We start from the raw sequence: 26,231 nt of genomic DNA on the forward strand, positions 1-26,231 counted from the left end.
AGGAACATTTCGTTGTTTATCTGCTGGTAAATCACTTCGGATATTGCATTTCAATGAAAAATATTGTTTGCCAGTTCTTCCTCGTTATGTTTTGATGTGAACTTTTGGCAATTACAGTACATTTAATTATATTAATTTGTATTCTCTTCGAGATAACATTTTTTTTTATTTGTGGCATTCGGTTTCATGAATTTCGGGTAATACAGTCATGAAAACATACCATATTTAAGCATGTCTTAGAAACGTGCCATAGTCCTGATCCGAATACAATTTTAGCCTAAAAAACATTCAAGTTTTATTTCTTGGCCACGGAATACGTAATTAATAAGCAAAACAGGAACAGAGTAGTGTCACGCGCTTACACTTCCATCGCCAGGATCGCATTTAAGCTGTATGGTATTTTTCTTCGACGGGTGTTGGTATCCGTGTGTGAAACGTCGATGGCTATGCCCTCTGATGTAGGGCTGAAAAAATTCAAATCTCTGCCGCGCAAGTGACAGGTGGCGATTCACACCTGTAGCAAAGACGTCGAAGATGTCACTAAAGAAAGCACTAAGCCCTTTGAGGCATGTTGCAAGCCCGAGGCGGCACGCATCAGTGCAATCGCCACTGATCTCGTACAGAAGAGAAGCATCTTCATATGACGAACCTCAGATAAACAGTTTGACAAGAAAATTTGGGTAATTCCGGAATCAAATATTAATTACAATATTCTTAATTTGTAATAGCGTATTACTGAAACAAAATTTCATTAGAAATGGCTTATTAAAAATGGAAATATTTTTCCATTCCATTTCTGCATTATGTTTAAACAGGTATCTTCTCACTGCTGACTGTCAGAGTATAAACAAACAAATTGGTGAACGTCGCCGCTTATTTGGGGGCTGGTATGAAGTTAAACTATTGAGAAGTGTAGAGGAACAATATGAAAAAAAGTTTGCTATCCCTTGTCTGGATACAGACACGATTAATACTTTCCTACAAAGTGACTTGGATAAAGGATTTTCTTTCAATATTTTAGGCAGAGGAAGTTTTGGAACAGTACTGGAAGCAATATATAAAGGTAAGTCTTGCCCTCATGTTTCAGTCTGTGTGTGGTAGTCAAGTGATATTGAGAACAGTTCTTCATTTGTGTTCCATTTATTCTGATACAGGCTGAAATAAATGTAACTGAGAATGAAATTTTCTTCAGGTAGTGCTCAAAGAAATAATCTTACTATTTATACTCTTTGGAACTTTTAATTGTTGTGCCAGCATATTATAATATTTTTTTATGCCTAAACAAATGCTCAAATTTATTTTCCTATTACTGTTATCTCACTGTGATGTTAGGCAGCTAGTGTGATTGTACTTATTCCAGAGACCAGTGATAATTGGAAGTAAATCTGGATATTTTTACACTAAATTCTTGTAGTCAAAACAGAAGACTTGAACTGTCACCATACCAAACTTTCCACCCATAATGTAGGCTGGGAGATGCTAAACACTCAATGTTCTAAATTTCTTGAACGTGCATTAGGGTGAGGATAAGCATAAATGATGCCTGTTCGAAACACTAGCATTATCACCCCAGTCTTACGCTGACCAGACCTCTAAGAGAAAAAACTGGGACACTTGTGTTTAGACTTCACACCTAACTTCATTACTAGACTTAAATTTAGCTTTGCCAGTTATCATGGTATTTTTAAGATGATGATAAGCCTATGATGATGCAACAGCTGAAAAACCCATAACAAGAATTTATCACCTTTTTTGTTAATTGGAAGGAAAGTGTAGGTGCATTACACATAAATAAAATTATTTTCTTCAGAAATGCAGCCTGTTAAATACTTTCTTATTGTAATAGCCAGGATATATTTTCTGCTATGTTTAGTAGCTTACTAGGTACGTAAGTACAATTTGTTAATCGTAAAAAGCAGTAATATTAATAATCAGTAAGTGGATACAAGTTATACGTTTCATACTAAAATTTGAAATTTTGTTTGACTTCTGACTGTTAGGGCAGGTGTGCATATATGACAAACAGTATTTAATAAGCACTTTTAACACACGTCGCATCAATCACATTGTTCAGAAGATTGACTCCCATATGGCTGCAGTCCTGTTAAGAAAAATGGTTTAAGTGATGTGTTTTTATACCACCTCAGGTTTTGGTTTTGCTTGTCTCAAAGGCCATAAAATGGGAGGTCACAAAGTTGGGACGGGGGATGGTGGTAGGTAATACCTGCTTTTCTTTTCAGTATATCTCTTACTCTTTCTTTGGGTATAATTTGAGTTACACAAAATGTAGTAGGTCCATATTTTGTAAAAAATATATTTTTCTGTAATGTTCTACTTTAGGAAATTTGTCTTTCGCAATTATTTAATTGACTGAGAAATATTATTAGGTGCAATTTGTTTCTTGATTAAAAACTGGGTCAGTTGTGTGTCCTTGATGATTTTCTCAGGACAGCAGGACATACTTGTGAAAAGCAGGTCTATCCTGGTAAAAGAGGATGCCTGGTCAACCTACACAACAGGCAACTAGGACTGTGTTGTCCTAGACATGTATTATCTTAATTGTATGCTTCTGGGCTCTCTACCATGTTGGTTTCCATTTTAAGCACAATATTTTGAAGACTATTCCAGCTGTCTTTATCAGGTGCTACAAATTTTGCCGTGATCTGATGATAAAAATACTTTAGTCAACACTGAATGACTCATTGCATATGTACAAAAACAGATTACAGTTTTCGATACATAACACAATAATATATTCTTCTGAATAAGTCATTGATTAACAAAATGATTAGATTACAAATAAAATGGTTTGCTTAACGCACTCCACATCTTTTTTTCAAAGCACTTCTTATTCTCCATGTAATTACAATATTCTTTTAATGTGTAAAATGGATTTTGTAACTGGAATTTCTGTAGCTGAAATTTGTTTTATTGTGGGAAGGATACTAACTCTACTGGGCAGTGCATTGGCTAATTTTAAACATGCATATTCTGGATCATTATTAGAGTGCTGTTCTGTGGTTGCTGATGTAAATTTTTTTCTTTATTTGTGGCATTGCACTGATACAAATCCCAACAAATGTTGTGCTGCAGTCTTTTAACAAATAGTATCACTTTTAGAATGGTTTATTTTGGTTAACACAGCAGTTTTTGGAAACTCACTGCTTTGATGCCAACCAGTCTCAGTATGAAATGGAAACAACAACTCGCCTGAGTGTCCAGAAGCACACTATTAATCATTCACATCAAAGAAACTTCAGAGATCATATAATATCTTGTCTGAAGGTATTTGTGTAATGGATGACTGGTTCTTGATATGTATCAAATCAGAAAATGTCTGTGTTCTGCCTCCATTCAGAATACAAAAGTGAAAGTCGATAGGAATGTTTGATAAAAGTTGTTGGCTTCGGCCAGTGACTTAATGTTAATGGTGGCTGTCACGTCATCTTTTGGTGCCTGTATTCACAGTTTCTTTGTTAGATGGCAAAGGCAATAAACATAAAAGCATAAAAAACTTGAGGTGGTGACAATCAAAACATGGAAAATCCAGAATGGAATCTAACAGTATTATGAAAAGGATAATTGCTACTCGCCATATAACGAGACGCTGAAAGCCGCAGATAGGCACAACAAAAAGACTGTCACAAAATAAGCTTTCCACCTTTGTGCGAGTGATTTTTGTGTGTGTGTGTGTGTGTGTGTGTGTGTGTGTGTGTGTGTGTGTGTGTGTTTTGTCCATTTTTTGTCTATTTTTGACAAAGGCCTTATTGGCCGAAAACTTACTTTGTTGTGGTGACAGACTGATCTGTAGCTTAGCCCAAGGTCTAGCTTAGGCTGGAAGGTGACAATTCGTTAAGAGCTGGTGAAGACAACAAATGTGATAAGTCACCTTGTTGTTCATGGTGTTTGCCGCGTACTTCCTGTGTCATTTGTCAAAGCAGACACTCGTATTGAACATTTCTTTAGGTCTAACATTGATTCATTGTGTAATAGGAAAGTACTGAAATCCTAGTATTTGCATATGTGTTTCATTCTTTATTCAGAGTGCTGCTGCACCTTCTCTGATCATCTTGTGAAGAGCACAGAATTTAATGGTACACATTTTGATTTAGTGAATCAGTGAAGATAGCTGATAATAGCACATTTCCAAAGGATGCTTGTTTCCAACAATCTGTAAGCTATTGGCCATTAGTACTGAGCAGTATGTAATGGATTTAAAGAATAATGTACATAATGAATGTTAACCAGTGTGATCTTCTACATGATCAGGATTACCCTTCTCAGTTTTAAAGCATAGGTAGATCAAACTGTGTTACATTTGCCAAACTTTTCATTTTGAAAATCAATCTTGTGTGCTCCTCCAGGACATTTTACTTACACCCCTTGCACTGAAGTGGGTGAGATGCCAGCTCTTTTGGCTCCAGCTTATGGTATCATTCATTGTTCAGTGTTGCAAGCAAGTCACTATCTAAATAAAACAATCGAAAGTCCAGGATGGCATGACAATTTGAAAAGGATAGATTGCTGATTGCTATATAGAGGAGGTGCTGATTCATAGACAGGCACAACAAAAAGTCGGCTACATGTTTTAGCTTTCGGCCAAAAGGCCTTCTTCTTAAGGAGGAACCATGCACACAAGCACTATTCATGCACATGACCACTCTCTGACTACTGTGGGTGGACTGATTCATAGTAGTGCCTGATGAAAGCAGCAATCTAGTGGTGGGCTCGGGAGGATGCATGGTGTTGGAGGTGAGGGGTAGTGGGTGGGATGCTTAAAGGTGTAGTGTTGCTTGTGGGAGAATGCAGGGGTGTGGTGGATATAGGAGGGCTGCTAGGTGCAATTGGAGGGTTAAAGGGAGGTGGGGTTGGTAGAGGAGAGTAGTAAAGGAGATGAATACAGAAGTGAAAACAGACTAGTGGCTGTGTTGATGGAATAGAAGGTTGTGTTGTGATGGAGTGAGGGCAGGGAAGGAGATAGGAAAGTGAAGGGTGGGGACAGCAATGGTTGAGGCCAGGGCGATTACGGGAACATAGGATATATTGCAAAGAGTTTCCACCTGCACACTTCAGGAAAGCTGGTGTTGATAGAAAGAATCATATGGTGCCAGCTGTAAAGCAGTCATTGCAGTGAAACATGTCAGGGTGGCCAGCATATTTAGCAACTGGGTGATCCAGCTGTCTCTTGGCCAAAGTTTGTTTGTGAACATTCATGCTGAAACATGGGATGTTAATGACAATTCCCTCATAGAAAGCAGCACTGCGGTTACAGCTTAGTTTGTAAATCACATGAGTGCTTAGACAGGTAGCCTGCCTTTGGTGGGATAGGACATGCCTGTGGCAAGACTGGACTAGGTGTGGTGGGAGGACATATGGGACATATCTTGCGTCTAGGTCTAAGACATGAGGGGAAAAGGTGGGGATCATGAATGGAGCTGGCTGATGAATAGACTTTGATGCAAAACCTGTCCCATACATCCTCCCACCACCATAACCTACTCCACTACTGTCACAGGCATCTCCCATCCCATCAAAGGAAGGGCTACCTGCAAATGTAGTATGTGATCTACAAACTAAGCTACAACCGCATGCTGCTTCCTATATGGGCATGACTGTTAAGCTTTCTGTCTGTATGAATGGATGCCATCAAACTGTGGCCAAGAGGCAGTTGGTCCACCCAGTGGCTGAACATGTTGCCTTGCACAGTGTGCTTCACTTCAATGGCTGCTACACAGCCTGCACCATCTGGACTCTTCCTACCAACACCAGCTTTTGTGACCTGCACAAGCGGGAACTCTCCCTGCAATATATCTTACATTCCCGTAACTCGCTGGCCTCACTCTTCAGTAGTCCCTGTCCTCCACTTACCAGTCCCCTTCCCTACTTCCACTCCGGTGCAACACAGCCTTCTAATCCACCAAAGCGGGCACTTGTCCTTTTGCCCTTCTTTACTTATTTCCTTTTCTGCTCGCTACCCCCTCCCCACCCAAAAAAAAGACAACTATTTAACTGCATCTATCAACGCTGCCATGACCCCATCATGTCCCTGCACATTCCCACAAGCTGCACTACACCTTCCTGCTCCTCACCCTGCTATCCCCCCCCCCCCCCCCCCCCCCACACACACACACCTCCCAACCCCTGTGTCTTCTCCTTATCCCATCCATCAGATTGCTACTCCCATCAGGCACAGTTATGACTCAGTCCATCCACAGTGGCCAGATACAGTGTGTTTTTAGTACAAACACAGCAGCCAGAGATATGGGGACTCAGTGTCTCCTCTTTACAGTGAGAAGCAATCTATCCATTTTATAATGTTTGCACTTGCTAAATAGATTAGGGTCACAGGATGGAATTAATAATATTTGGAAACAAATGAGTGCATCTTAATCATATATCAAAACAATAAAATATGAAGTTGCAGTCCTTCTGATCTGATTGTAAATGAGGACTTCTGTAACACTTCATGGAATAAAAAAAATGAATTCAGGATAAACTGTGCAATTTAGAAGCACAAAATGAAAAGCAAAAATAATTTCTACATATGCTATGCATTCCTTTCTAGCGTTCAAAAAATGGAACTTCATATTCTGGTGTAAATATCTATTATAGGTTGCTGGTGGTCATTGGGTATGAAACCTACCATTCTCACATATTCAAAACTAAAGTAAGCTTGTGCCTTACTTGCTATTCTTTCTGTAATATTTCAGAATCTGCTTAGGACCTGTGACATCCTTGCAGATGTAGTGATGACATCACATGGGCAGTGAAAATAATAAATGTCCTGTGTGTTATGGTTTCTGATAGCAGGAAAGATATACATGGCTTATGTTTGGTGACAGCAGAGTACCGTTGTTGTTCATGGTGATGGACGATGATTGCTGGACTTCTTTTGCATTACATGCTGGTGGGGCATTCTTCCTGTTGTCACAGGAAGGCATGCAAACCACTGCTGGTTCTGTTCTTCACCAGGCTAAAAGAATGGGCCAAGTATCACTAAAATTAGCTACATTTTGCAATGACCTTTCTGTTCCATGGATCTGAGTTGCAACATATAATCAGTGAAAATTGTTTTGTGATAAAATACTCATTCTATAATAAATTCCAGAGGAATCATGCCTTATTTCAAAAATTTCATTGTTTTTGGCCTTATCATAATTGAAAATGAAACATCATAGGTAGTTTTAGAAATACTTTGTTTCCTGGGCCATGTTTTTGAAAAACTTCACTGGCTACCACGCATAATAGATCTCAAAATAAGATGAAGCAAATTACTATTCTTAAGTGCTTCATCAGATGGACATCGGCAACTGACAATGTTTTCTAATGTTGAAAAAGATGGGCTGTACAAGTTATGGTTTAGCAATAAAATCCTGTATGAGATTAAACACTGTTAATCATTTGAAAATTAGGTTCTTATGTGTGCATTCCTGGCCAAGGTAAGTCCTCTAATATCAAATATAGGCCTCAATTTTAGGAAGAAATCTAAGAGAATGTATGTTTGGAGCACAGCATTGTATGGTAGTGAAACATGGACTGTGTGAAATCTGGAGCAAAAGAGAATTGAAACATTTGAGATGTGATGCTACAAAAGAATGTTGAAAATTAGATGGACCAGTAAGATAAGGAATGAGGAGATTCTCTGTAGAATTTGTGAGGATATAAATATATGGACAACGCTAACAAGAAGGGCAGGATTATACGACGTGTGTTAAAACATCAGGGAATAACTTCCATGGTATCTGTAGAGAGAAAAAACTGTAGAGGAAGACACAGTTGGAATGTATCTGACAAATAATTGAGAACATAGGTTGCAACTGCTATTCTGAGACGAAAAGGCTGGCACAAACAAGGAATTCATCGTGGGCCACATCAAACCAGTTAGAAGACATGAATAAAAAGAAAAAAGTGTTTGCGTAGTGGCGGGCATTCAAAATGTAATGCAACATATTTTTTTGTCAGCCAATGTCATTTGAAAAAATGCAGAACTCATTGTGAGATATCATAGAACATTCCTGCTCCATCCCCTATATTCTTGTGAATTTCTGATAGGTTGCTGCGCTGTATGTAGCCTTGGTTTCTGCATTTCAAGCAGAGAGCTGTCATCAAGTTTCTTTTGACAGAAAACTAAAACACTTCAGATACTCGTAGGTGCTTGGAGAATGTTTACAGACTTGGAATTGAACAAAGCATGGAGAGTCATTGTGTGAGGTGTCTGTCATCATCAGAACAAGGTCATGCAAAGTTGTCTGACCTCCAATGTGCTGGCCAGCAACATACATCAGTGACTCCTACAATGTTGTAACATAAGCACACTCTCATTTCAGGTGACTGACATCCAAATGCCTCACTGCACAGCTGGATGTCTCTGTTGGTAGTGCTGAGGCACTCATCCCTCAGTTGGGGTGCTCAAAGTTGTTTGTCACCTGGGTCGCTTGCTGCCTAAAAGAAGACCATAGAGCAACAAAGGACCGTCTGGGCAGAACTGCTTGTGCTTTACACGGCTGATCATAACCATTTATTTTATCACTGTAACAGGCAATGAAAGATGAGTTCATCACTTTGAACCAGAAACAAAGTGGCAATCTGGAGTGGTGCCACACATCTCTCCTCCAAAGAAAAAGTTCAAAGCCGCACCTGAAAAAAATTTAAAAAAATACATTTACATTATTGTTTTTATGCAAAGTGAATCCCTTTGTTTCCATTTCCATGTAAGAGTGCCATATTGCAAATTAGGGCAAATTACATGAAATTATTAATTAGTGAGTTAATAAGTGCTATGTGTCATTTTGTACAGAAAAATTAAATTAACAAAAGTTTGTAGTCAAAGTTCAGAATCTAATAATAATAATAATAATAACTACAACAAAATTTGCAATGGAAGTAGTTCATGGCTCTGAACTTAAAGTTTAAGTACTGCATAAGATAATCAGTTTTAGGTCATTTAAGGGATGTTACTGGAAACTCAGAATGCTTAGCTGTTGGATGGTATGTAATATGGAATTACAGTCAAACCATGCTTAACAAGCACCTCCCATAATGTGCAACTTGCATAATGAGCAAAACAAATTATAAAAAAATGACTCACTTACCGAGCAATGTTTTGCATAAGGAGTGATGACGATTTAGTGTGTCATCTACAGATGTTTATGTGCAGTGGGGGAAATGTTAAACAGTATGAACATCTTTCGTTGTCAGCAGCGGCACATGAACAATGTCTTAAGTACCTACTGCAGTCTGGGTTTAATGCTCTTTCTATCACCTTAATGCAGCTTGTGAATACACATTTTTCTATACTTGCCTTCAAACAGTGCTTCCTTTGTGTGCAAATTTTAATAACCTTTGTAGAAATGGTCCCAAACATAAAGCTGCAAGAAGACACCCATAAGAGAGAGAAAATGTTTGAATACACAGTGTCTGTTCCTTCAAAAGAACAGATGCCATGCAGATCCAGCAGCTGTGAAACACTATTTGAACTGATGAGAGAGCACTGCTATCAACTGCAGAGGGATATTAAGTGGAATTGGTGGCGAAGAACAAAAATGTGTACCGGACCAGGATTCGAAACTGGGATCTCCTGCTGATTTTGCTTAATATCCTGCTGTATTGATCCCCCTACAATTTACATATAGAAAGAAAATGACCTTAGAAATGAAATGTAAAATTATTAATAAATGTGAACATGGTGTGTATGTTGCTGATGTAGCGCACACTCTTAAAAGCAGTCTATATCAACATTTTGCACTATCCTCATAAGCAAGAACAAGATTGAGGAGACAGATGCTTCTAAGGTAGTGACCAGAGTATCTAGACAATGGTTTTGTATTCTGGGTGACGTTGAAAGGTTGCTCCTCGTGTATAAATGAAAAGCAATTGCAAGGTGACACTATTAATGAGAACATCATTCATGATAAGGTGAGAATAATTTTCACCAACCTCATTAAGAAGACACCAGGATCATCAGTGGCCAAAGAAGTGTTTAACAGAAGTCGTGGGTGGTTCGAGAAGTCTGAGAAGAAGAGGCATACACAGCATTCTGAGACATGGTGAAGCAGCCAGTCAGACACAGACAGCAGAGAACATCATCAGCAACTGAAAGATGCTTGTAGATTCTGATGGTTATCTGCTGCAGCAGGTTTTTAATTGTGGCAAGACAGGTCTGTTCTGGAAAAAGGTGACCATCTTACACTGTGCCAATGCGAGTGGTTTTTTGAAAATTAAACTGTTGGTTGTTTACCATTCATAAAGTCTAGGAGTCTTCAGGAAGTGTAAAATCCAGAAGAGAGGTTAAATGTGATGTGGAGGTCCAGGGCTTGGTTGAAACAGGAGCTTTTTTGTGATTGGATCAATGGAGTGTTTGGTCCTTCAGTGAAAAAATATTTGCTTGAGATGAACTGCCACTCCATGTCTTGCTTGTTGTGGACAACACTCCTGCCCATTCTACGGGCCTACAAGACCACCCCCTAGAAGAATTTCAATTCATCAAGATCCAATTTCTGCTTCCCAACACCACTCCGTTACTCCAGCCTATAGACCAACAGATTATTTCTAACTTTAAGACCAGTGGTCTAGGGGTAGCGTCTTTGATTCATAATCAAAACTTCTTCGGTCCCAGGTTCAATCCCCGCCACTGCCTAAATTTTGATAAATAATCAGCATTGGCGGCCGAAGAGTTCCGGCATAAGAAGTCAGCCTCATTCTGCCAATGGCCTTGTCAAAGAGGGCGGAGGAGCGGATAGAGGTTCAGGGCACTCTCTTGTCCTAGGGGTGGGAAATTGCCCCGAAAGGTGGAAGAATCAGCAATGATCAATGACATGAGGATGCAGAAGGAAATGGAAACCACTGCATTAAAGACACGTAACTTGTATCCACAGGACATGTGGCCTGTGATCGAAGTAGTGTCATGATGATCTCTCCATTGGCAAAAGATCCCGGAATAGTCCCCCATTCGGATCTCCAGGAGGGGACTGCCAAGGGGGAGGTTACCATGAGAAAAAGATTGTATAATCAACAAAAGGATAACGTTCTAAGAGTCGGGGCATGGAATGTCAGAAGCTTGAATGTGGTAGGGAAACTAGAAAATCTGAAAAGGGAAATGCAAAGGCTCAATCTAGATATAGTAGGGGTCAGTGAAGTGAAGTGGAAGGAAGACAAGGATTTCTGGTCAGATGAGTATCGGGTAATATCAACAGCAGCAGAAAATGGTATAACAGGTGTAGGATTCGTTATGAATAGGAAGGTAGGGCAGAGGGTGTGTTACTGTGAACAGTTCAGTGACCGAGTTGTTCTAATCAGAATTGACAGCAGACCAACACCGACAACGATAGTTCAGGTATACATGCCGACGTCGCAAGCTGAAGATGAACCAGATAGAGAAAATGTATGAGGATATTGAAAGGGTAGTGCAGTATGTAAAGGGGGACGAAAATCTAATAGTCATGGGCGACTGGAATGCAGTTGTAGGGGAAGGAGTAGAAGAAAAAGTTACAGGAGAATATGGGCTTGGGACAAGGAATGAAAGAGGAGAAAGACTAATTGAGTTATGTAACAAGTTTCAGCTAGTAATAGCGAATACCCTGTTCAAGAACGACAAGAGGAGGTGGTATACTTGGAAAAGGCCGAGAGATACGGGAAGATTTCAATTAGATTACATCATGGTCAGACAGAGATTCCGAAATCAGATACTGGATTGTAAGGCGTACCCAGGAGCAGATATAGACTCAGATCACAATATAGTAGTGATGAGGAGTAGGCTGAAGTTCCTGACATTAGTCAGGAAGAATCAATATGAAAAGAAGTGGGATACGGAAGTATTAAGGAATGACGAGATACGTTTGAAGTTCTCTAACGCTATAGATACAGCAGTAAGGAATAGTGCAGTAGGCAGTACAGTTGAAGAGGATTGGACATCTCTAAAAAGGGCCATCACAGAAGTTGGGAAGGAAAACATAGGTACAAAGAAGGTAGCTGCGAAGAAACTATGGGTAACAGAAGAAATACTTCAGTTGATTGATGATAGGAGGAAGTACAAACATGTTCTGGGAAAATCAGGAATACATATGTACAAGTCACTGAGGAATGAAATAAATAGGAAGTGCAGGGAAACTAAGATGAAATGGCTGCAGGAAAAATGTGAAGGCATCGAAAAAGAAATTGTAGTTAGAAGGATAGACTCAGCATGCAGGAAAGTCAAAATAACCTTCTGGGACATTAAAAGCAACGGTGGTAATATTAAGAGTAGAATGGGAATTCCACTGTTAAATGCAGAGGAGAGAGCAGATAGGTGGAAAGAATACATTGAAATCCTCTATGAGGGTGAAGATTTGTCTGATGTGATAGAAGAAGAAACAGGAGTCGATTTAGAAGAGATAGGGGATCCAGTATTAGAATCAGAATTTAAAAGAGCTTTGGAGGACTTACGATCAAATAAGGCAGAAGGGATAGATAACATTCCATCAGAATTTCTAAAATCATTGGGGGAAGTGGCAACAAAACGACTATTCACATTGGTGTGTAGAATATAAGTCTGGTGACATACCATCTGACTTTCGGAAAAGCATCATCCACACAATTCCGAAGACGGCAAGAGCTGACAAGTGCGAGAATTATCGCACAATCAGCTTAACAGCTCATGCATCGAAGCTGCTTACAAGAATAATATACAGAAGAGTGGAAAAGAAAATTGAGAATGCGCTAGGTGACGATCAGTTTGGCTTTGGGAAAAGTAAAGGGACGAGAGAGGCAATTCTGACATTACGGCTAATAATGGAAGCAAGGCTAAAGAAAAATCAGGATACTTTCATAGGATTTGTCGACCTGGAAAAAGCGTTCGACAATATAAAATGGTGCAAGCTGTTCGAGATTCTGAAAAAAGTAGGGGTAAGCTATAGGGAGAGACGGGTCATATACAATATGTACAACAACCAAGAGGGAATAATAAGAGTGGACGATCAAGAACGAAGTGCTCATATTAAGAAGGGTGTAAGACAAGGCTGTAGCCTTTCGCCCCTACTCTTCAATCTGTACATCGAGGAAGCAATGATGGAAATAAAAGAAAGGTTCAGGAGTGGAATTAAAATACAAGGTGAAAGGATATCAATGATACGATTCGCTGATGATATTGCTATGCTGTGTGAAAGTGAAGAATTATGTGACGTGCTGAATGGAATGAACAGTCTAATGAGTACAGAATATGGAATAAGAGTAAATCGAAGAAAGATGGAAGTAATGAGAAGTAGCAGAAATGAGAACAGCGAGAAACTTAACATCAGGATTGATGGTCACGAAGTCAATGAAGTTAAGGAATTCTGCTACCTAGGCAGTAAAATAACCAATGATGGACGGAGCAAGAAGGACATCAAAAGCAGACTTGCTATGGCAAAAAAGGCATTTCTGGCCAAGAGAAGTCTACTAATATCAAATACCGGCCTTAATTTGAGGAAGAAATTTCTGAGGATGTACGTCTGGAGTACAGCATTGTATGGTAGTGAAACATGGACTGTGGGAAAACCGGAACAGAAGAGAATCGAAGCATTTGAGATGTGGTGCTATAGACGAATGTTGAAAATTAGGTGGACTGATAAGGTAAGGAATGAGGAGGTTCTACGCAGAATCGGAGAGGAAAGGAATATGTGGAAAACACTGATAAGGAGAAGGGACAGGATGATAGGACATCTGCTAAGACATGAGGGAATGACTTCCATGGTACTAGAGGGAGCTGTATAGGGCAAAAACTGTAGAGGAAGACAGAGATTGGAATACGTCAAGCAAATAATTGATTACGTAGGTTGCAAGTGCTACTCTGAGATGAAGAGGTTAGCGCAGGAAAGGAATTCGTGGCGGGCCACATCAAACCAGTCAGTAGACTGATGACAAAAAAAAAAAAAAAAAAAAAAAAAAAAAAAAAAAAACCACTAAAGCACTCCATGAGGATTTCTTTGAGTTGACTGAAGCTACCAATCTTGTTCTCAGAGCATATTACAAGTATCACTTGAACATCGTTGCCTGCATCAAGATGAATGAAAAGGCATGGGAGTGAGTTATCAAGAGAACTCACTTCTGCTTGGAACAAGCTTTGGCCAGAGTGCATGGTCGAGTGTGACTGAGGCTTTTGAGTCAGTACCTGTGGAGCCTGTAATCAACAAGACTGTGTGTTTGGCCAAGAGTATGGGACTGCATTGGATGACAATGACATAGATGAAATTGTGGAAGATCACAGCCAAGAAATGACCGTAGAAGTGCTTATGGAGTTGCAATGTGTTTCACGGCAGGAAGTTGTGGAGAGGAGTTCAGAGGAGGAGGAGGAGGATGCAGTTATGGCAAAGTAGCAATCTTATGGAGCAGTAAGAGAAATGAAATGATGAAAGCCTGGGAATAAGTTGCATTATACATTGAAAATAATCACCCCCAATAAAGCAGTGGCTATGCATGCAACAAATTTGAAGATAATGCTGTTTTACATTTTTGCCAAGTGTTGAAGCATCAGCAGAAAAGAATGACACTAGATAGCTTCCTAGTAAAAGAAGTAGTAGTTATGTATTGTGAATAATAAAGTACATAATACTCTATGTATAGTTTTCTTTAAATAAATGGCGTGAATAAGGTAAAAATTTCAATAATTTGTCTGCATGGAACACATTACCACATTTTACATTAATTTATATGGGATAAATTGTTTCATTTAATGAGTGTTTTGCACTAGGAGTAAGATTCAAGGATGGATTATGCTTGCTGTATGGGATACCACTGAATGCTGATTAGCTCACAGTTTTACACATATCAAGTTGTAGTGCTAACTTTAATTAACTATAACTTTTAATTAACCAGCTCTATAGCCACACTAATTTTACTGGTGGAATATGCCTAGCCAAAAAGAATATCCAACCAATAAATTTAAATGGTGGGAAAATTTATACTTTTAGATTATCAGTACAGATAACACATACTACCTTTGTGACAGTGTTGAAAACATGGGAAATGCATGACAGAGGATACTTCCCAATGCCGAAGCTTAACAATCTGTATCCTTGGCCACAAGTCATGTGGTGCAGATTGCTGTACTCTACTCAGTATTTCTTAGCCCTGTTCTCATCATGACTGGACTTTGGTTGCCAGGTTTATGGATCAGCACCATCTTCGATTTTGACATTATTGGGTCCAGTACATCATCGTGAAGAAAAACTGGCCACTGGCTCCTCCTGGATTAGTCGTGGAAGTAGTTTCCTCATGAAAGTAGTGCTCTTATCTCTTCAGTTCAGACAGTACAAACTCTTGGTCATTCACACAATCACCATACAACAGTTTACTAGTTATCAAAATATTTTTTCATATGGGAGGTGTCAACCCAAAGACACTCTTTCTCGAGTGGTATTACCAGTTGGATTTGGAATGTTTTAAAGATCCTTTGCAAGGGCATCCACAACCCCCCATCCCCCCCCCCCCCCCCCTTCACCGCCACCTTAGAATGTCTCCCCATTGATTTCTTTGAAATCACTCTTGCTTAGTACACAGACAACAAATGAAGACCAACCTGTTTTCAGCAGTTTGTCATCCTCATGACATTTCAGCATCTGTTCTTTAACAGTATTAGGGTGCTGCCATGATTCCCCTGACAGCTCTAAAACCGTGGATACGATGGGATATGCTTTTACGTCACCAACCAGCCAGGAACAACATTTGTTGATAAGTATGTTTAGTGTTAGCAAGTGAAGCTGATAGCCAATTACAGAGCTGTACATTTTATTAAATTAACCTGGTTGACCACATTATAATTTGTATTGAGTCAGTGAACAGTCTCCAGGCTATTAATTGATGTTACTCTTGTCATCCTGTGACACCTCTTATTCACAATCTTCTCTTACCAAAATTGTACTACCTGCTGAATTGCGTTTCCTGGATCCCAAGACGTGGCGATATCCCAAGGAATGAACTGGTAGAGTGTTTCACTATACAAGTGGTTACTTGTCTAACATCTGCTTAAATGATCCCAGGTACAGTTCTGTTCGTGCAAATAAAACCTCTGCTTATTCAAAGACAGATCATCTGGGGAGCTACTGTCACATCTAAGAAACACTGTGCTATCAAGAGGACTGTGGCAGCATGGCACTCCTTTTCCTGTTCCTCCCATAAGGATTCCACTGTACTGTGTTGTCCCTACATCGCTCATACCAGATTAACCAATAGTCTCATATTACATCATGAGCCACTCCCACTTTGTGGCTGTTAAGCCTAACAGGCAGTACTCTCACCTCCATGGAATGCCCCTCCTCCTCATGGCTGTCTGTACCAAGCATGATCTTCCAAATTTATAGTGAATATTGGTTGACAATTTATGGACAGTTGAACTGGTTCTTCATTTTCTCAGAAAATGATTTTATTTTCAGGTGTATCTTTTAAATTGCTTTTGGGGTGCTGGCTGTGCGGTTGGGTTGGGATGTCTCCCACCTCATGCTGAGCCTTGGCTTATTAGATGACATCCAGCTCCTTACTGACCTGATTATTTCTCTTATCTCTTTTTACTCTTTTAGGTCATACAGATATCATGTTTCTAGTCCTCTCACTTTTATTGTTACAAATCTCCTTAGTTAGAAGGCATTATTTGTTCTAGAATGATATCCTTATTCTGAAGCAGTGTGTGCACTGACATGAAATTTCCTGGCAGATTAAAATTGTGTGCTGAAGAGGGACTTCAAGCTGGAACCTTCATCATTTACAGGCAAGTGCTCTACCAAATGAGCTCACCAAGCATGACTGACTTCCTATAGTACCTCATCTCCTACTTTTCGAACTTCACAGAAGCTCTCCATGAAACTTGCAAGATTAGCACTCCAGAAAGAAAGGGCACTGTGGAGACATAGCTTAGCTGAGTTTGAGTCTTGGTCTGGTGCACAGTTTTAATCTGCTGGGAAGTTTCATATCAGTGCACACTCTGCTGCAGAGTGAAAAATCTCAATCTGAAAATAATACCCCAGTTTGTTGTTAAGCCATGTTTGTGCAGTATCCTTTCATACAGGAGTGCTAGTCTCGTAAGTTTTGTTGGAGAGCTTCTGGGGAGTTTGGAAGTTAGGAGATGAAGTACTGGCAGAAGTAAAGCTGTAAGAACATACGTGAATCATGTCAGTAGAGCACTTATTGAGCAGAGTAGTGTAGTGGTTAGCACACTGGACTTGCATCCGGGAGGACAATGGTTCAAACCCACGTGTGGCCATCCTGATTTAGGTTTTCTGCAATTCCCCTAAATCACTTACAGCAGATACCAGGATGGTTGCTTCAAAAGGGCATGGCTGCTTTCCTTCTTCTCCTTTCTGAACCAAACTTGTGCTCAATCTCTAATGACCTCATTGTTGACGGTACATGAAACACTAATCTCCTCCTCCTCCTCCTCCTCCTACTACTACTACTACTACTACTACTACTACTACTACTAATACTTCTACTTCTACTTCTTGGTAGAGCACTTGCACTGAAGTTGTGAGTCCCTGGTCCTGAGTTTGAGTCATAGTCTAGCACATAGTTTTAATTTGCCAGGCAGTTTCATCATTTATTCTGTTAATGTCTTAGTGCTGCATCAGGTTGGCAGGGAGGGGAGGGGGGAGTTCTGCTTTCAGTGCCTTGATTTTACCAATTCTATGTACCTTCAAATTCGATCAAATTCCTGGCTGACATATGACTTCAGATGGATCTCTTGACCAAGGGATTGGTGTCACTGTTTGTTTCCTTAACCCCCCTCAGCCAAAGATTCTTGGTGCTCTTCTTTGCTTATGTGCTATAGCTCCTGACAGTCCTATTTGGTGTAGGTCCCATGCTCTTGAGCAGTATTATAGATTGGGTCACATAAGTGTTTCGTCAGCATTCTCCTATATAGATGGATTTATTTTTCCTCGTATCCTACCAATGAACCAAAGTCAATCGCCTGCTTTACCTGCAATTTAATATACCTGATCATTCCATTTCATATTCATAAAAATTCTTAGTCAGGTATTTGTATGGGTTGATGGATTCCAATTGTAACTTGAGATTTTAGATATAGGTCACTAAATTTTTGTTTCATTTTGTGAAGTGGGTAATTTTAACTTTATGAAAATTAAATACAAGTTGTGAATCTTTAGTTGCACCACTTCAAAATCGTAAGAACTGAGTCTTTATGCAGCTTCTTTCAGATAGTTATTCAATATGCATCACTTGTGAAATGCATGGGATTTCTGATAATATTGTCAGCAAGGTCATTCATGTAAGGTATATACGTGAATGATCCCAGCCCACTTCCACAGGTCATGTCTGAAATCTATTCTGCATCTACCAATGATTAATCATCCAAGATAACATGCTGCATTCTCCCTTTATAGGGACTCCACAATACAGTTCCAAATTTTGCTTGATATTCCATAAAATCCTGTTTTAGTTGCCCTTTGCACTTAGATAATTGTTGTTGCTACAACAGCCTCATGAACACTGATAAGTTTAAATGTGGACATCCTCAAAGAGGTTACGTGTATTTGTTATCCTTAGGTCCAATATAATTCCATCATGGATGGTCTCCCAAACTATCTGTTCTATGTGGTTTTCAAAAAGGCATTCAATAATGTTCCACAGGACACCTTGTCGTGTCCGCCTCTTAGAAATTTGTACAATTTTTGTGTTACTTGTTTGACGATTAAAGTTTCCTCTGATGGTGACAGGGTGTTAGGTTAGTATATGCACTAGCAATTGAAAGTTTTGTCAAAAGTTTTTGGCTCTAAATGATTGCAATTATGGTAATAGATAGAAAGATGCAATTAAAAGTTTGTCCCAATGACTACTGAGTCTTCTCCAATTAATTTCACATACAGCTTAAATTTCTTCCTCAGCAGATTTTAATTTCATCCAAAAAATCAAAAGTATCTGCAATTTTATATGTAAGCTGGTTTAACTTCCTTTAAAGCCACTACTGAGACAGTGGAATATTTACAAGATGATATTTAGTATTGTTTTATTGAGAACATTTCACCATGATTAGACCTGACATTTTTGTTCTTGGTGTACAGAATGTTTGAACTCATCTCAGTTTGTGTAAATAACTTCCTTTCTATACTTGTTTTGCAAATCAAACTGCCTTTTCCTGCTGCTATTTATTTTATTTAATCCATACGCGTTTCACCTTGTACTGTTTTAAGACATCATCAGTGGGATCTATGATACAATTTTGTTGGTTACAGATTATCAAACAGTTCACTTCGTGATTTTTTTGTAAAAAATGTAATTGCTTACGATTTTCTGATTTGCGTTTCCTCACATCTGGTCTGGAGGTCGCACTGTCACTTTTATCACTGATAGTGTGACCTCCAGACCAGATGTGAGGAAACACAAATCAGCAAATCGTAAGTAATTACATTTTTTACAAAAAATTGCGAAGTGAACTGTTTGATAATCTGTAACCAACAAAATTGTATCATTATAGATCTCACTGATGATGCCTTAAAAAAAGTAGAAGGTGAAACGCGTATGGATTAAATAAAATAAATAGCAGCAGGAAAAGGCAGTTTGATCTGCAAAACAAGTATTTATATGCTTGCTGTGGAAGATGGCCACACAAACAAACATGAACTTCCTGTCTACTTAGGATATTTGTACTGACATTTAAATTTAAATAAATGATGAGATAAGCCTCTCTTACTGTTTTTCACAACACCAATATTGCAGTAGTGGTAGTTTATTCAACTATTGCAGATACTTTTGACCAGTAAATACTCTAACAGTGGGTAAATTAATTCCTTCTATTTAGTATGAGTGCCCATGTTAACAAATAATTTTTAATCTAAAAGCAATAGCCTGGTACTGTATCCAACTAAATGGGATACATTTATTTACAGGAAACTACATTGCAGCAAAATTAGTGGACAAACAAAGACATCCAGATGCAAGTTTCACACTTGAAAATGAATCAAATGGTATGGGTCTATGCCATCCTAATATAATACACATAATTAAAGTTATAAATCCCAATAAACAGTTTGGAATAGTTTTAATGGAAAAATGTTGTGGTACGGAACTTCAAAAACTCTTGGATGATCCACAATATCCCATTACTGAGGCAAGAAAGATAAGGTAAGCAATAAACCCAATAATTTTCATTTAACTTGTAAAATAGTTCCCAACCTTACAAATACATCCATAGTGTAACATTATGAGTGCTTCGTCACAATACTGCACTTACAGTTGCAATTTTATATAAATTCCTTTGCTACTAGCCATTACATACACATGTACATCTCTACTCTGCAATTCACATCCAAGTCACAAAGAAAGACATTCCCTGCCAGTGGGCATCGATTTATATCGATGGGGCAAGTTGAAAATTTTTGCCAGGTCAGGATTCGATCCCACGTGTCCTACTTACTAGGCAAATGCAATGACCACTATGCCATCTTGATTCAGTGGTCACCGCAACCGCACAGCCTACCCTAGCACACCTAGCCTACCCTAGCACATCTCCCGTCAGACCCAAATTCTCAACTTGTACCACATACTACTGATGGACATAATGATACTTGAAACTTCCTGGCAGATTAAAACTGTGTGCCGGACCGAGACTCGAACTCGAGACCTTTGCCTTTCGCAGGCAAGTGCTCTACCAACTGAGCTACCCAAGCACGACTCACGCCTCGTCCTCACAGCTTTACTTCTGCCAGTACCTCATCTCCTACCTTCCAGCTCAGTTGGTAGAGCACTTGCCCGCGAAAGGCAAAGGTCCTGAGTTCGAGTCTCGGTCCGGCACACAGTTTTAATCTGCCAGGAAGATTCATATCAGCGCACACTCCACTGCAGAGTGAAAATATCATTCTGGATAGTGATGCTTGTTGATGAATAGTCAGTTACGTGGTGATTGTTGCTTATATTTTATTACATTTGCAGTCTTCCATGATATCCGTATTATATATATATATATAAAGAACTGATACATTAGTGTCCCTTCTACAGATCATAATGAGGTGATACTCTGGGATATGAATAAAATAAATTACACATTTTTTCATTTGCTCATTAATCAAAAAGCTAACAACAAACATTTAACTGTGTATGTACTAAAGTGCTTGAGTTCATGTGAAGGATGTTGTAGAAAAGCATCATACAATAAAAAAATAATACACAAGAATTGATGCACTGAAGGTGTGTCAAAGGCAGCTGTTAAAAAAATATTGATGTTATGTGATGCAGCTAAAAATATATGTATTGACTCGTACTGCTAATTATTTTATTGCAAGCACTGTTGATCGTAATAGCATTATAGTTGCTAGGGTAAGGGATGAGACAGTGCTTCTTACAATATTTACCTTGAAGGATTTTCATAAAATTCGTGTTAATGGTTACAATAGAGCACAATATGGTAGATTCTCAATAATATTCGTATCAATTAATTTACATCATAATACATGACAATAAAATCGTACATACTATGGAAAGAAATCGGAATTAATATTTACAACTACCCTATAAGACACTTGTATTAGTAACATCTTAATACAAGGGTTGGAACTTTAATAGCAGTAACTATTTATTTACAGCTCATACAAAATATACGTGTCTCAAAGTTTTACTGACCTTCAAAGTAGTGACCAGCATTGTGTATAACCGGTTGCCAGCAATGAGGAAGTCGTAGGATACTCTTAGCAGTGCTAGTTGTGTTGACAGTTCGAGCGGTGCGGTCTATTGCCCGACAAATTTGTAGCAGTTCTGGAGCAAATGCCGTGAAGTGTTTCCTTCAGTTTAGAAATAGAGTTGAACTCACAAGGGCTTCAGTCAGGGAGTCCAGTAGGTGGTATAGCACTTAGCATCCCTATCAGTCAAAGAAATCGGTAACAGCTTGCACGGTACATGCTTGGGCAGTGTCCTGCAAAATGATGGTCAGGACCGGCAGAAAGTGTCATCACTTCTGTCTCTCAGCTGGTCGTAGTTGTGTTCAAAAAATGAACAGCATAGAGACAGAAGTGATGACACTTTCTGCAGGACCTGACCTTAATTTTGCAGGACAATGCTAAAGCGCGTACAGTGTAAGCTGTTCCTGATTTGTTTGACTGATAAGGCTGCTAAGTGCTATAACACCTACTACACTCCCCTGACTTAAGCCCTTGTGAGTTCAACTCGGTTTCTAAACTGAAGGAAACCCTTCAAGGCACTGGGTTTAGAACTGCTACAAATTCATCGGGCAACAGACCACGCTGCTCAAAATGTCAACACAACTGCCACTGCTAAGAGTATCCTAAGACTTCCACATTGCTGGCAACAGGTTATACACAATGCTGGTGACTATTTTGAAGGTCAATAAAACTTTGAAACATGTATCTATTTTGTACGAGCTGTAAATAAATAGTTACCACTATTAAAGTTCTGACACACACACACACACACACACACACACACACACACACACACACACACACACACACACACAGAGAGAGAAAGGGGGTGAGAGAGAGAGGGGGTGAGAGAGAGAGAGGGGGGGGGGTGAGAGAGAGAGAGGGGGGGGGGGTGAGAGAGAGAGAGGGGGCGAGAGAGAGAGAGGGGGCGAGAGAGAGAGAGGGGGCGAGAGAGAGAGAGGGGGCGAGAGAGAGAGAGGGGGCGAGAGAGAGAGAGAGGGGGCGAGAGAGAGAGAGAGGGGGCGAGAGAGAGAGAGGGGGCGAGAGAGAGAGAGGGGGCGAGAGAGAGAGAGGGGGCGAGAGAGAGAGAGGGGGCGAGAGAGAGAGAGGGGGCGAGAGAGAGAGAGGGGGCGAGAGAGAGAGAGGGGGCGAGAGAGAGAGAGGGGGCGAGAGAGAGAGAGGGGGCGAGAGAGAGAGAGGGGGCGAGAGAGAGAGAGGGGGCGAGAGAGAGAGAGGGGGCGAGAGAGAGAGAGGGGGCGAGAGAGAGAGAGGGGGCGAGAGAGAGAGAGGGGGCGAGAGAGAGAGAGGGGGCGAGAGAGAGAGAGGGGGCGAGAGAGAGAGAGGGGGCGAGAGAGAGAGAGGGGGCGAGAGAGAGAGAGGGGGCGAGAGAGAGAGAGGGGGCGAGAGAGTGAGGGGGGGGGGGAGAGAGAGATCTGCAGAGAGTCTTTTACAGTTAAAGCAGCTGAGGATATCATTAAATACACTATATTGCCAGAAGTTTTCAGATTTTTCCTTGCTGTTTCATCTGCTAGGAGAGAAGTAGGCCTATCATCTGCCAAGAGGATGGACTTGCTCACTGTAGTGGTACAGAGTGGAAGGTCATTTATAAATATGAGTAAAAGCAGTTCATCGATAGGATAGGAGAAGTTAGTCACCAATAAACCATTTAGGCTCTTGTTAAACTGTGCTTTATTTGTAGTTAAATTTTTAATGATGGCTGTTTTACTACTTAGATTGTTGGCCTAAATAATGGACACTTTGTAGACTAAAATGAGGAACTTTGTCTTCACAACAGTTTTTCCTACATCTGATGTTAACTCAATAAACTGAGCTATTGAGTGAAAGAGAGATGTCTTTCTTATGACAAATTTCAATACATGTATTGAGAATTTGTGGTTTGTATATCTGGAACATTTTGGTTTCACTTAAAGTGTTTCCCCGAAATATGGTATCGCACTGTAAGACATGGAAACAAACAAATGAAGGCCAGATATTTTATTTTTACTTTGCCTATGTCTGACATAATTCACATTCCACGCCAATTTTTGTAGGCATTTCATCAGTTCTATTGTATGCTGCTCCTAACTGAATTAACTGTCAAGTTTTAATCTCAATTAAAACCTCTCTACTTCATCTATCAGCATGTCCTCACATTTTGTACATACATTTGGCAGAAACCTCTTGAAGGTTTTCAACTGAATATAGAAATTTTTCTAAGGTTACTGACACTGAATAGGTTAAAACCATTTATTAATTTCCATAAATTTTTTTATTAACAGTCCTTTCTATAACTAAATTTGATTTGCCTTTCATTGCAATAATCATTGGATGTGCAAAGCAAATGAACTTAGCCTCTATTACCATTTTTGCTGAAAGGTCACTGTTATACCCAAGAGAAAGTAAAGGTCCTAAGAGGGAACTTTACGGGACACTACATGCAATTAGTTCCCATTCAGATGAAGCCTGGTAGATTAATACAGGGCTGTTTCTTGCTAAGCTCCATTGTTTCGTCTGCCTTCCTAATACAACTGTCCATCAGAAATACAAACTGACTTTAGCGATGTTACTTGTAAGTAGGCAGTTATGAAGCTTCCTATATATTAACTTACCAAAGATTTTTGAGAATTCTGCAAAATTGAAATTAACCAGGAGTTTGTTATTCTTATCCCTTTCTCATGCAATAGATTAACTTCAACGTTTCAGCCCACTGGAAAATGTTCCGTTGATGGGTTTACACAAGTAAAATGTTTAAAAAAAACTTCGTTTAGCTGGTTAGAAAAGAAATCAACAGGAAGTACAATGACGTTAAATCAGAACAAATGAGATTTTTTATTTTTTATTATTTATAAATATAGTTATAAGAAAATTTAGTGTGGCCTACAGAAATGGGAGACAACTTCAGAGAAGTAAACTGTAAAGATGAAAAGCTATAAGGTGTGGAAGGCAAACTTCTGTTAAATGTGAACAAAGTGAGACGGCTGGTAGTAGTATATCAAAGGCCTGTAAAATGTAGAGGATTTGTTCCAAATACTGGTGGGAAAAGAAAGTAGAAGTAGAAGTGGAAGAAATAGGTGACTCAGGAAGGCAGTCAGAATTTGACACACCACTAAATAATAGATCAAGAAAGTTGGCAAGAGTTCATAAAGTACCTTCAGAAATCTGTGGAAAGTGTAGAAGCTGAGTCATAATTTAAGTTGGTGACAAAAATGTGTGTAACAAATGATTCTGCAACACTTCCAGAAAAGTACTGGCAGATTACCAAAGACAAAGGTGCACATATATGTAAACAGTATCAGACAATTGTTATGCCATGTTACACTTCTAAATTGCTGACTGGATTAATACACAGGAAAAAACTGAAGAGATACTGGTGAAGGTCAGTTTGGTTTCAGAATAGCAAAAGTGACCAGATGTGTAAGACAGCTCTGCCATTTTGCTGAGTAATTGAAGGCAGAGTGAATCAGGATACTTCCCTATAAGTTGTGGACCAGTGGTGGTGGTGGAATTTAAAACCTCTACAAAGTCCAGGCTGAAGTATAAAAGTGAAGTGTCAAGAAACATTAATTCTTGTTCAGAAGAGTGTAAGATAGGACTGTAACTTACCACCACTGTTGTTCAGCTCTTACATAGAAGAAGCAATGAAAGAACTGAAAGAGAATTTTTGGAACAGGGACAAAAATGCAAGTGGAACAGATGTGAAATCAGAGGTTCACAAATGACAATGCTCTTTGGCTGGATGGGAGGCAGGCTTAAGATAACTGTAAACAGGAAAGGTCAGCATACTTACTGTATGTAGAATATGACTTAATGAGAATCAAAACAAAGAGCAATGTGGTGAAGAGTAGTAGAAAGACAATAACACAATTAGCATCAAAACTGAGAATGACACAGTGGTGCAAGGAGTACAATAATTCTGTTTAGGAAGCAAGATAACACAGGGTGATGACAATTGGCACAAGTAAAGAACGTGTTCTTCATTAAAAAGATTTCTGCTGGTGTCAGGCATAGATACAAAAATGAGGAAAATGTTTCTGGAAATGTCCATCAGGAGCACAGCATTGAGAACTCGAAAGAACAACCTGCAAGCATTTGAAATGAGGTGCTATTACAGAATGTGGACAGATGAAGAATGAAAACAGCAAAATTATAAAAAGAATAGATGGCAGAAGTAGTACATGGAAGGCCATTACCAAAAGGATTGGGGGTTAGGGAGACATCTGCTACAACCTCCAGAAATAGTTAACTTGGTGCTTGAAGGAGCAATAGAGGGAAAAATAGGAGAAGCTGCTAGGTGAGATTACACAAAACAGAATACAGACAATGTTGTATGTAATAGTTAGATAGGGATGAAAAGATCAGCACAAGACAGAAATAGATGGAGTATATATCAAACCAGTTCAAACACAGATAACTTAAACCTCACAAGAGCACTCTTTCATAAATTTTGTTATATTATCCTAACACAATTCTATTTTTAATTTCCAAGGAAAACAGACATAACTGACAGTTGATACAAATACTTGGGCATTATGCAGCAGAGCTGCTAATTTCACGAATTGCACACATACTAAACTGAGCCGGGCTAAGCCTTCAACATACTTAAGAATTTGGGGCAAAAGA

General features: G+C 39.4%; 1 protein-coding gene across 1 annotated transcript in view; it reads left to right on the forward strand.

The window, feature by feature from the left end:
- Positions 1-2,179: 2,179 nt before the first annotated feature.
- LOC126481929 (serine/threonine-protein kinase mos) overlaps positions 2,180-26,231 on the forward strand; it is a 93,752-nt gene continuing 69,700 nt past the window's right edge. The window contains exons 1-2 of the mRNA XM_050105888.1: positions 2,180-2,213; positions 19,848-20,082. Of these exons, the coding sequence (XP_049961845.1) occupies positions 2,180-2,213; positions 19,848-20,082 (269 nt within the window). The remainder of the gene's footprint in view (positions 2,214-19,847; positions 20,083-26,231) is intronic.

The sequence above is a fragment of the Schistocerca serialis genome, chromosome 5, assembly GCF_023864345.2.
Source record: "Schistocerca serialis cubense isolate TAMUIC-IGC-003099 chromosome 5, iqSchSeri2.2, whole genome shotgun sequence".
NCBI lineage: Eukaryota > Metazoa > Arthropoda > Insecta > Orthoptera > Acrididae > Schistocerca > Schistocerca serialis.